The sequence below is a fragment of the Epinephelus moara genome, chromosome 11 (assembly GCF_006386435.1).
Source record: "Epinephelus moara isolate mb chromosome 11, YSFRI_EMoa_1.0, whole genome shotgun sequence".
In the NCBI taxonomy this organism is placed as follows: domain Eukaryota; kingdom Metazoa; phylum Chordata; class Actinopteri; order Perciformes; family Serranidae; genus Epinephelus; species Epinephelus moara.
Genome location: NC_065516.1, coordinates 17976363 through 17988881, shown reverse-complemented (window position 1 = coordinate 17988881; position 12519 = coordinate 17976363). Strand labels below are relative to the sequence as shown.

General features: G+C 41.5%; 1 protein-coding gene across 1 annotated transcript in view; it reads left to right on the top strand.

Moving 5' to 3' along the window:
* lmbr1 (limb development membrane protein 1) overlaps nt 1-12519 on the top strand; it is a 45065-nt gene that overhangs the window by 21533 nt on the left and 11013 nt on the right. The window contains exons 10-15 of the mRNA XM_050056214.1: nt 2698-2787; nt 3845-3921; nt 4413-4490; nt 11323-11396; nt 11666-11756; nt 12365-12431. Of these exons, the coding sequence (XP_049912171.1) occupies nt 2698-2787; nt 3845-3921; nt 4413-4490; nt 11323-11396; nt 11666-11756; nt 12365-12431 (477 nt within the window). The remainder of the gene's footprint in view (nt 1-2697; nt 2788-3844; nt 3922-4412; nt 4491-11322; nt 11397-11665; nt 11757-12364; nt 12432-12519) is intronic.

Genomic DNA, 12519 nt, shown 5'->3' with positions numbered 1-12519 from the left:
AAAGCATCTTTGAGATGAATCTTCCATGCCAGAAGAACTCAAAGAATTCGGGTTGTAGGTGCAAAGGGAGCTCCCACCACCATCAAATACCTGCACATTGTACCCAGTGAAATAATAAGTAAGTAAGTTCAACAACTTACTAGCTGAGAAAATATTGTAAAAGTGCAATCTAGTAATCGGAGCACACAAATACACTGCAGCAAAGGCAATGTGGCAGACACACTTGTCCATGCTGCCCTCTTAAGACCCTGATCTGCTGATAGCAGAGCAACAGAGCGCCTGTCCAGATGCTATGCGGCACAATGACCTTGCCCGTGCCTCTGTTGTCTCAGCATGGTGTTTAGCATATGTGTGGATGACGTAATTTTTCGACTGTGGTGAAGGTTGGAGAGGATACGTTGAATTACTCTGGGCCTTCCTGGCTGCCAGAAGCCTCACTCAGCATCTCTGCCTCGCTGTAACTCAGTCTTTTACTTGATGCTGCCAGCAGAAGGAGAAGAAGGATATATTTAACTCCAGTTTAGAGTGATGTCATTGAAGATACTGCAGCTGAAATTCTCACCATTTTCCTCTACAGCTCTGAACAACTGATGATATTGTTCTTTGTCTTTAGTTAAATCTGCTGTTTTTCGTGGCTATTAAGAACTACTGTTTATTTGATCAATGATTTATCTGTGCTGGCTGACGGGTATGGCCATGTTTGGATATGTTATGCACAAAGGTGATAGATTAGTTCACTTGCGGCTGAGCAGATTTGGCTACCCTGAGGCAGTGCTCAGTTCATCTCTGGAGAAAAAGAGCTGTTGAACTGTCCGTGACATTTCCTGTTGTGTTGCGACTGCATTTGCTCGGAGGGTTCAAACTTTCCCCTGCTTAGATCCTGGGACAGGTATCTGCGAGGGCACAGACAAGACTGTTAACTCTCTCTCTGCCTGTCTATCTCGCCTCTTTTGCCTACTTAAACCCATCCAGACAGGGCGTGTCATAATAACAGAGGGAAGAAAAGGGTTTGATCAAAGTGATTGGTCCTTCACTCCTGTAACAAAGATGAAAGATGGTATTTTTATTGCACGCTAGTAACGGTGTAACACTGAACTAATTGGTCTTGATCTGCCAATCACCCCAGGGGATGCAAATGGATACTCTTCCACTTTAGCTCCTAGGGGCCTCTACGCTAGAGCGTCAAGCTGGAAGGAAAACAGAGTAAAATAGATAAATTAGCCTTAAATGAGCCGGCCTTGTGGTTTTCCTGGAGAATCCCTTGCTGTCTTCTCCAGCCCACTCAACCAGTTGTGGCATGTGCTAGACAGCTCCTGACACAAGAGATTATTTTTACTTGTTTGAGATCACATTGTTATGTTCCGAGCAGGATTACTTGTTTTGATGGGAATTCTTAATAAAGATAAGTCAAATGCCATATGCTGCTGAGGTAAGACAAACACAGTGACAAGACAACATCCTCTTAATTAGGAGGCTGTCTTCTATTTTTTTTTTTTCTTTCAGATTTGTTGTGTATGGTGTAGGAGAAATGCATGAAAATACTGATTTCCAACTGAGACAAGAGCAAAAAAAGTGGTGCTTTAGTTTGTTATATGTTAAAACAACATTAGTGCTAAAATAATTAGCCAACTGACCAAAAATCTATCCGCTGTTTTGTAGAGGTGGGGGAAAACATTGATACAACATTGTATTGCGATATTTTGTGTGGCAATATTTATTGATACGTGAATGCCAAGTATTGACTTTTTAAATTATATAAATTATTAATACTGCAAATACAAATTAAACTATTGGCAGCCTACTAGAATTATATATAATATAATTACTTTTTTAGTCCACTAGATACATTTTGCTGCAATAAAAATGTAAAAAAAAAAAAAAAAAGATGGGTATTTTCACCCTTTTCTGACATTTCATAGGCCTTAACTTTTATAAAAGTACGTCTTGTCATATTTGCTAAAACTGTCACTACATCCACACAGAAGTACATAAAACAGATATGTCTGAAATAGTCATGTTTCCCTTTCTCCTCATAGCGCCTCTAATGGCATTTGCCAAAATCTACCACAGCTTTTTGTAAATCAACCAATCAGAGATGAGCAATCTCTAACGCAGCTTTCACCGCTTGTGAACTGTGGTCAAACTCAAACTAGGCAGCACTGATTAAATATGAGTCAAGATTCTGTTATTGTGTTGTCTGTTTCTCACCTCAAATGCTTTCAGGAACATATTTTAGTGTACTGTTTAGCTGTAAAATGAGAGTTTGTTCCAGCCAGTGGGTGGTGCTTCATTTCGGCTTGACTGTTTTACAGCAAAACCGTATACTTATGGTTCTGAAAACATTTGGGTTGAGAAATAGGCAGTGCAGTAACAGTATCTAGACTTAAATTTGATCAGAGCTGCCTAGTTTGATGAGCAGTGATTGACATGATTGACAGCTGCGTTAGAGACTCTGATTGGTTGTTTTTGTTCATATGTGTTAGATTCTAGTAAATGGAAAGAAATATGTTGTGCACAGTTTATCTGTCTAATGTTCAGCAAATATGACAGTTATTTTCATAAAAGTTGCCAACTACAGCTCTAATGATTAGTCCATTACTTGAAAAATTATCTGCAGATTTATGTTAGCTGTAACCCCAGAAAAAATCTGATCATACAATAAATTACAATTAATTTCAATGGTCTCTGTTTCGGCAGGATTGTCCTCACACACTTATCCCCGAGGAAGCTTTACTCACCAGCTCAACAAAGAACTGGACAACATTCGAAATCAGAGGAATAAATTGGGTAAGTATTTGTATTATGTGACAGGGCTGATATATTTTGTCTTAAGACCTTGAATTGCCATGGAAATATATGCCAAGAAGTTAGCTTTTTACATATTGCTGACAGGCAGCCGCTTTCTCCCCGTCTGCCTTAATTTCTTAATTTGGACTTGGACCAGAACTGCCTGATAATTTTCCATCCATTTTAGGATATTATAAATGAGGCCTGAGCCTTTTGGGGAGCAGGGTGGGGGGAGGAGAGCACAAAGGCACTTAGGATATTGGACAAGATGCAAACTTTATATTGTAGCAAGCCTTTTAGTGATGTCATTAATTTAGAAGGATGGTGCATATAAAGTGCACTTGGCAAACTTCTCGGGCAGGCAGGGTGGGTGCACTTTGAGAATAAGGAGGACTAACAAGGTTGGAAATAGAGAAAGAAAGTCAATATGGCAAGGACTCGAGGGCAGTCAGATACACATTGTAGGGTACTGTGGATGTCCATAATAGAAGATATAGTGCATGTGGTCTGCAGGCTGTCAGCAGTGTCTACAAACATGACTGATGAGCTGTTGAAATAAGAGGAAGATGGAAGAAATAAATGTGAAATGTTTCATCTGGCTTGGAAAAAATGAGGCACAGTAGTTGCCTACCGCACACACACATTCTGACCAAAATATAAATCACTGAATTAATTTTGTTGCATTTTCTTTTTATCCAGGATTTATTATTGTTTCCACTAATTAAGGCAATGATGAGTGTGACTAATCAAAGGAAGGAAGAGCATCAGTTTTGAAGGTTGTGAAATGTATATTACCTAGAGGGGGGTGGTTGTGATGAGAGGTGAGATTGTGTTTGCTGCACACACTCACGATATGTTTTACCAAACCAAGCTGTACAAACTCTGTAAATAAAGCCAGAGGGCTTGAGGTTTCAGTATTTACCTTTGATGAATGTATTAATTAACCAGTGGTGGAAAGTGGTTTGTATCTCTGAATCTTGTAATTAAAGACTTGGTTATACATATATATCTTAAGACTAATTACCTCACAGTTTGGCTCACTCTCATTTACCCTCAGAGAGAAGAAAGAAAGCATCAGGTTGGGAGAAGAACTTGTTGTATCCCATAGTGATGCTGATCCTGCTCGCAGGAACGGTGAGTGCTGGGACTGACCTATCATTAAGCCCAAACTGTTTGCTCATGGCGTATACAGCCTGGCTGGTGGCCACTGGGACTAACACCCTGTATCTCAAACCCCATCCTCGTAACAGCTCTGAGTCTGGGTGTGGAAACTACCTTTGTTTAATAGCTGTTTAAGACAATGCTGAATAGCCACCTGCAACAACTGTGATTTTCAATAGATTATAGTGTGGGAATACTATTTATGCTGCCTGATGTTGTAAGGTGAGACAGAAAGACCATGTGAGAGGCCTGGCACGTGCATCAAACAACCCCACATTGTTCAGGTTTTGAGAAGCTTAACGCTGGAGCACTTTACAATCACAATATCGTTATTATGCATTACGGATCAGCAGGGCCCCCACAATTCAATTATATCATAATGCCAGATACTTTGGGGGATTTGATCAATGTTTTTATAATTATACCATGTGTAAACAAATCTCTTTCTTCCTCTTTGTCTGCAGACAATCTCAGTTCTCATGGTGGCATTGAATATCCTCTACCTTTTAGTGGATGAAACTGCCATGCCCAAGGGATCCACGGTAAGCTTACTGTCTAACCTAAGTAGGGATACATCGATTCGTCAGCCAAACATAGGTATTGGCTGATATTCTCCTTGTTGACTGCCATCGGCCTGTCTGCAAATAAGATGACATTCCCTGATTGTACTGGCAGATGTTTTTCTGCTGAATGACATCAATTTTGCGCCGGCTACAAAGCAGGCTAGAGACTAATATTGCTCAGTTGTCCTGGGGGAAACATATTTGGGATAAACAGAGATCTTTCTCAGGATGCTCTTGGGACCAAAGGACCCAGTAAACTTGATATTGACACATCAGGGGACGCACCCTATTTTATCCTCTGATAATGCCACACTGTGAACGACAAATCCGTGTTTACGTTGGCTGAAAGAAAGCCAGTTAATGTAGTTGTTAGCAGCAGCAGGCCAGAAATTACTAGCATTAGTAGCTAGTAATAGCATAGTGTTAGTTCAGGCAGGACACAATGTCAAGCTCAGCTCACATCCCAACTACATCAGCTGATCTCAAACAGCCAATCAACTGATGGAGCAGCTGACTGATGGAAGGGAGTCAGCTGATAGAACACACGATTCGTTTCTATGCAACCAATTGGCAAATCTCATTCAGGGCGCCCTATTTAAACTGCTCTGGCCTGCCTACTGTTGCTAATTCCTCTGCAAGCTACTTTGCAACCAGCCTCCACCCCAGCTCCTCCTTTTCATGTTGTCTCTGACTTATCAATGTCATTTCTGTTTGTCATTGATGCTGCTCTGTTTTCTTCTGTGGGGTCTTTGCTGCTGCTCTCCCTCCCTTTGGCTTTCCATGTAGGCACATGGAAGGGCAGGGAGGTTTGCCCCAGAACAGAACCATACCACCAAATATAATACTGCAAATGGAAATAAAGGTTTCTTTGACTAAAGTATTCCTAACTAAAGTATTCCTGACTAACACTTTATGGAGGTTGCGTTGAGTTACATTATGATACGTTCAAGGTCTATCCAGTAAAAATGACTATTGGGTGAAGGTAAATTTTAACATTATCATGACGTATTCAAATGTAATCTTGTAAAGGGTTTTTGGCGAGAAATTTGAATATAGTTTGAAGGAGAATTTTGTTGTTGTTTTCACAGTAATATAAAAGACATACTACAGAGAGAATTATGATGTAATGAAAAGGCTTCGAAGCAGATGTTTTTCATGTGAAAGGTTATGTTAAAGTTTGTTTCATACATTTGTATGATAGAATTTGTGCTCATTCAAAGGTAGTGTAATGGAGTGAATGACTTAAAAACAGTTAAATTTTTTTTTTGTTTGTTTGTTTGTTTCCTTGCACAAAAGGGGGAACAAATAACACCAAAAATAAAATAAACAACACCAAAAAAACAATGGTATCGGCTTTCGGCCAGTTGTTATTTTAATCAGTGGTATCGGCCCAGAATTTCCCAATCGGTGCATCACTAAACCTCAGTACATTTTCACCCCCCCACACACACACAAACCAACACACGCCCAGAATGTAAACTGCAGAAGAGCTTGCCTATCAGACCTGCCATGTTCCTGGCGGGGACATAAATCAAATTCCGGATATGCTCAGATGCGTGTTGGAAGAAAAGGCTCAAACAGATGTTAATCAGGCTTGAACCTTGTGCCTCTGGTTTTGTTTTGGAAGCTCATTGAAAGTCATTTCACAGCAGTGTGCAGATTCAGTGAGCTTGCTACCTGTCTCAAGTCCACAGTGGGTGAATAAGCTGCTTTTCCTCCCTCCTGCAAAGCCAGACAGGGCCAGGTGAAGGGCTCTTACTGTGAGGCAGACTAACTGAGTGTGGAATGGCTCTTAGAGATTCTCATCTCCGCCTAACATGCAATGTGTTTTAAGCTCTCCTTATCTCATCTCATCTGCAGTGACAGAGCTGCGTGCGTGCGTGTGCTTGTACGTGTATGCGTTTGTGGTTGCATTCTTGTCTGAGAGGGGGCAACATAATGTATCCTATTTCTCCCTCATTTCATTTCGCGTCTCGCGGGCAACTGACAGAGCTGCCCTCGACATTCCAATTATTTTATTGAGCAGAGATGTTTTCTTTGGCATGACGCATCGTAGAAAATCCCCCAAATTACACTTGTCATGCAGCTTGAAGCTGTCCTCCCTGACAGTGTAGCCCCACTAAATGGTTTACGCGTTTGTTGAGCTGGATGGATGCCACACCTCTGATCTCACAGCACTACGAGGGGTGGGGGGATGTCTCGCCCTACAAAACAATCGATACTGATATGATATCCATCTATCCACCCCGTTAACCCTCCAGCTCTCGAACTCTCTGCCCTTCTAGCGCAGAAATTCCCTCGCAGTTACCCACACTATGTCAGGAAGAAGATAAGAACAGAAGGGAGAAAGTGATATAAAGAAGTAGAGAGTGGCTGGTGTGAGGTCTGGAGGAGGTAAAGAGACTGTGGGAAAGTCAAATGAGGCCCCGATGCGCTGATTGTTATGGGGGAAGAGCACAATGGAAGTGCCCTGTCAATGTTTGTCTTCTCTTCCTACTAAGCATCCTGCCACGGTCCTTAGCATACTGAGCAGAGCCTGGACTGCCTTTACAGAGCAGAGCATGGAGGGGGAGAAGGATGATGAGGAGCTGGGAGAGAGGAAGGAAAAAGAGCAGGGAGGAGAAGCAGGTGGATGGAGATGAGGTGCAGAGATGCTGTAGAAGCAACAATGGGAAGGAGGAGGGGAACTGGAGCTGCCTCTGTCAAAGGACACTGTGTTTTACAGCTTGATGAACAAGCACTAAGAGGGACCAATAAAATTGTTACTGCAGGCCCTCCTCTTTGGTAGCCACAACACTTGACACTGTATTTTGTAAAATGGACAATTAGCTGCAACTGGACTGCAATTTTCACCTCACTAAAGTTGCCCTTTTCTGAACACACACACACACACACACACACACACACACACACACACACACACACACACACACACACACACACACACAATTCCCCTGACAAGCTTACCTTAGCTATGACCTTCTGAGATTTAAATATATATCCAATGTTATCTGTTCTGGCCATGATGAACGATGTAAATTTAACTTGTAAGCTATAGCCATGATGCTGTCAGGTTAGCACAAAGTAGAACTAGAAGGAAATGTTAGAATCCATTTTGATTCATATATCTTGACATTGTCATCACACCTCTTACTTATTATTTAAAACTAATTATAGGAAACTGATTCTGAAATAAGGAACAATTTGACAGGATGGTCTTACAGTGAGAGTGAATGTACCTCTGGGACTACTATTGTACCACTCATCGACAATAAATGTCTGGAGCTCTACTGTTAAAAAAATTGGATAAATTATGTTGACATTTTTATGGCAAGTTGAAGTGGAATTAATATGTGAAACTGCTATGGCCAAAAGAATAGATAAAGTAGCAGCCACAATATGAGTGGTATCTGAGCAAAAACTATGTCCAAGTTTGCCTTTAGAATTTCTCCTATTTCTGACTGAGACACTAAGAAGGAAATGTACAAATGAATAGCTGTCTATATTAAAACTACCAAGGTCTACATTTAGAGCAAGAACGTACAACATGAATTTTGATTTTATTATTTTGGATCAAGGATTCAGGAAAGTGTTGGGGCATGTATTTGATAGAAGACAGAAACATATTGTACCATTGTTCTTGATTGACGTGCACCAATTTAAGTTTTACATGTAACAGTCTGTAGGATGTTCTTGGCGTTAGTTGCCTCATGAAAACTGTGTGTCAGCTTCCCAGGAACAAGGCTGGGGTCTCATGCATAACTGCAGTGTACAGACCTGAAAGAAGTGACCCTACTTTGAAAGCAAAAGTTGTGATCTATGAAAGCAAACGTGACGTTAGAATGTGTACGTAGTGCTATGTGTATAGAAACTCTTGACACATGCATATGAACATTTTGGGGATAGAGGCCAAACTGGCAACACAGATGGTGAGGTGGTGAAGCCAGATTGTAGAAATCAAATGTGCAGACACTGATCATTTATAGTTGAATGTGGGCGTGTAGAGGGCGGGATATGAGGCCGATCCATGTGTGGACAAGTCCAAGTTGATTTGGGATTTATAAAAGGAAATTGCACTGGCAGGCGTACGCAGTTTTCTAAACCAGTTTATTTCTTGGCGCATGCTGTTTTCAGCATTTGTGCACACTTACACTTTTAGTATGGATCCTTTGCACTGTTTTATAAATAAACCCTTGGGCTACAAGCAAGGTATGGCGCAGTGGACGCACATTTGCCCAAAAAGACTTTTTCCGATACACAATTATTACCAAAGGTTGTCTATAAAACTGAAGATTTTCAGAGTTTCCCAAAATGACTGTTCTGTATAATCAGAATCAGATCCATTTTGTCCAATAGCATTTGGAAGCCATATTAGTAAATTATTTTATCCTATGAATGCGTGTTTAATACATCCATGGAGTCAGAATAGCAGATTATTCTTTTTTAGACAAAGCTTTCAATTTACTAGAGGTGCAAATGTTCACCACTGAGTGAGTGCTGGTGAGGTGTTTGCATTATGTTTGTGTGCATGCAGTACATTCTGTGTCAAATAATGGCAGTCTCTTGATTGAAGCCTTAGCCTCCAACAAAATTTAAAAACAATGGAAAGTAAGTATTAAAGGTGTTGATCATATGGAGACGTCACTTTAGAACAGATGCTTTTGCTTTAGGGTGGCTACCACTCATACATCTGAGCCCTTTCAGAACTCTGTAAAAGAAATCAACGGCAACTGTTTATATTAAACTGTATATATTATAGTAACTATGTTTTTATGACTGCGTCTTTCTCCTACTCACTAGATGTGTGGTAGCTGGGGGAATTATCTGGTGTGCAAGTGGATAAGGGTTAGGAGGGGTAGGGAGTTAGAAAGAGTTAGAGTTATGTAAAAGGTAGAGAAGAAGAATAAGGATGTCTTTTGGTTAGCTCCGTTTTCCTAGAAGAGCACTGAGAAAGCACAGACCTCCACCAAAGCAAAATGTCGGCAGTGCTCCTACGACAATTGCTGCTGATAACACAGTCGCAGACCAACAGTGGTGGGATGGTTTCATCGCGAAAACTTTATGCGCACCCAACGATCCCCCGTGATTGTCAGAAGTTATTCCATAATCCTGTTTACAAAGGCACCAACCAACAAATACACAAGCTGCACCAAAAACATGTCCTCCTTGGGGGAGGCAATAAATTAAATTGAAAATAAAAAATTACTTCTGGGACCCACTTGAGGTCAGGTGGTCAGGACATGGGGCACAGTTGTGTGTGTTAATACAACACCGATGACCTTTCAGGTGCACAGGTATTGCGAGGTGTTAATCTTACAAGCAACAAATGCAATGTGTCTGCTGAAGCAGCCGTGGCAGGCAGCACAGACGAATCTACCAGTCGCCCCCCCCCCCCCCCCAACCCCTCTTCGCCGAGCCCTCCCTCTCTTTGACACACACAAACACACACTCCATCACCCTTCCTGCTACTGGAATGAAAAGAAGTAAGAGTTGAAAGGAGGCGTACTGTGAAAGCTAGCTGTCCTTAGCGCGCGCATATTGCGAGTGCACACACACACAATCTTAATGCATGCCCACCCTCCCTCCATTAATAAATTACATCAGATGCTGTCTGCTAATTCCCCGTGTAAGAGAGAAAGAGCACTGCACCATGGCTCTGCAGTAAGCTCCCAGGGATGACAGTTGCATAAAAAGGCATGAAACAACCTGCCAGGCTTTCCTTTTTTCTTCGGGCTCTTTTACAAAACAAATCAGGATAAGGACATTCAAGGTGGTTAAGACATAAATGAAATACAATAAAAAAGTAAATAATATACTAAAAAAAAGAAATGTAGGACCCATACTGTAAATATATACTCTGCAACTGTATAATGTAATGGTATTGCAAAAATAGTAAATACTGCACTTTGCATTGACATCATGCATTGGTATGGTGAGGTGCAGTATTTGAATTGCATTGCTATACAAATAAACTGCACGATGAAATACAGCTGTGTATACATGACACAGAGACAGTGTAAAGGTTAGGTCTATTGTAGACTATATAGTGATACGGAATTTACTGAGCAGTAATCATATATACTTCATATAGCTACATGATTATTTACAAGATGTGAAAATGCAGCACACAGTTTTTAAACAACTTAAATCTGTAAATAAGTATGATTTTTTTTTTCAGGTATAACTTGTGTAAGTTCAAAGTTAGCAGTCTGTGGTCACTTCATACATGTGGACATAATGTATAGTACTGTATACAACACACTGATCCTTTTCGTGGATCAACTGCGGTGCCATGTTCAACAAAAGCAAATATTTATCATTTGACAACACAGATGCTTGGTATGTGCAGCGTATGTAGATGTATGTCTTTTTCCTGCTCTAGTTTCAAAGGGCCTTAGGGCTTTAGGGGTTGGAGGGGTGTGTGTGGGGGGTACGCCTAGTGTTTGCTCAAGTATTTGTTTTGTTGTTTTTATGTTTTTGGCGTGCTTTCAGCCTGTACACTCTTCTTACCGTAAGCAATGTGCCGTTTTTGTTTGAACACCTGTTCACATATTGTATGATCGACAGTGATTTGAAAAGAGCCTCTTTCATCTTGTTCCATTCATTACTTAGCCAATTTGATTCTGTCTTTCTCAAGTGGGGAAATTCTTCATGCACCGCATACTTACTTTGCAGGATTTCTGTAATTGCATGTGTGTGCAACTGCCTGCAGTTTCCTTTTTTTTAAAGTTGTTTTTAGATGTGTTTATATAAGATTGGTGTGTGAGGGCATTGAATAACCCAGTTTTCTGTCTGTGTCTTCATCTTCCAGGACCGAGGCATTGGGAACACCTCTCTGTCCACATTTGGTGTGGCTCAGGCAGTGCTGGAGATCATCCTCATGTTGTATCCTTTCAGTGACCCCCCCCCCCCCCCCTTATTGTCTGTGGCCAAAGTAGCATGCTCCATGGCCAAGAGCAACACTGTCAAACCAGCTTTGTTTACCCAGGACATAGTTCAGCCGGACATCTTCCGGAAGACATGTTGTGCTGTTTCGTCACCTTTTATGGTAGCTGAAAAGGTGAAGATTTGGGATACTTAAAAAGACAGCTCAATGAAGCTGCTTTGCTACCAGCAAAGAAGAGTTTTTGGCCCTTGATTGATTTGCTCATCAGCTACTTGATGGTGTCCTCTGTCGTTGGCTTCTACAGCCTGCGAGTCTTTGAGGGACTCACTCCCAAGAGCGATGACACAACCATGACAACGGTAAAGATGGGGTGTGGGGTAAAGTGGGGGCAAGGGTGCTGAGATTGCTCCTAAGGTGCTGATGTGTTTGGGACCCCCTGTGTCTATTTCCTCTTTTTTTTTTTTCTCTTCTCTCTCCCGCCTTCCTCTCTCTCTGAACTCCTACTGCTCACTAATGTTTTCCTCAGGTCCCCTCAATGGCTTTAGTTGATCTGTCCAATATTTGTTTGTGGGTTGCGCAAACACTGGCAAAGTGCAAGCCCTCTTTCTTGTAAATCAGAGGGAGAGTGGGTTTTTGGGGAGGGGGGGTGGAGGATGTGTGCTCTGTTTGGCCCATAGTGGCACCTATTCACTTGGTAATGAGTTTGGGAGTGGTGAGGCTTGTTAACTAGCCATGACGCCCCAGTGAAAGGGCTTGAAAGGACAACAGAGAGAACCTGGTAATGAGCAACTTCAGAGGTACTAATTGTACAATATGTGGAACCAATTTAACATCAAGTGGCATGTGCATATGTGTGGGCATGTCATGGCTGAAAACTCAGTGCAGCTGATACTTTTTCCTCACAGGTCTCATAACTATACATTGTGTGCTTGTAAGATCTGAAGTTTGCTTTTCTGTTCATTTATAGATCATTGGTTGCTGTGTGTCCATCTTGGTCCTCAGTTCAGCGCTGCCAGTGATGTCCAGAACTCTTGGTGAGTACAGGTGTGGGTGTGTGTGTGTTTGCCTGCTTGTATTAGAGTGTGTGGGTATGCTAATTTCATAATTCACACATAGCTTGTG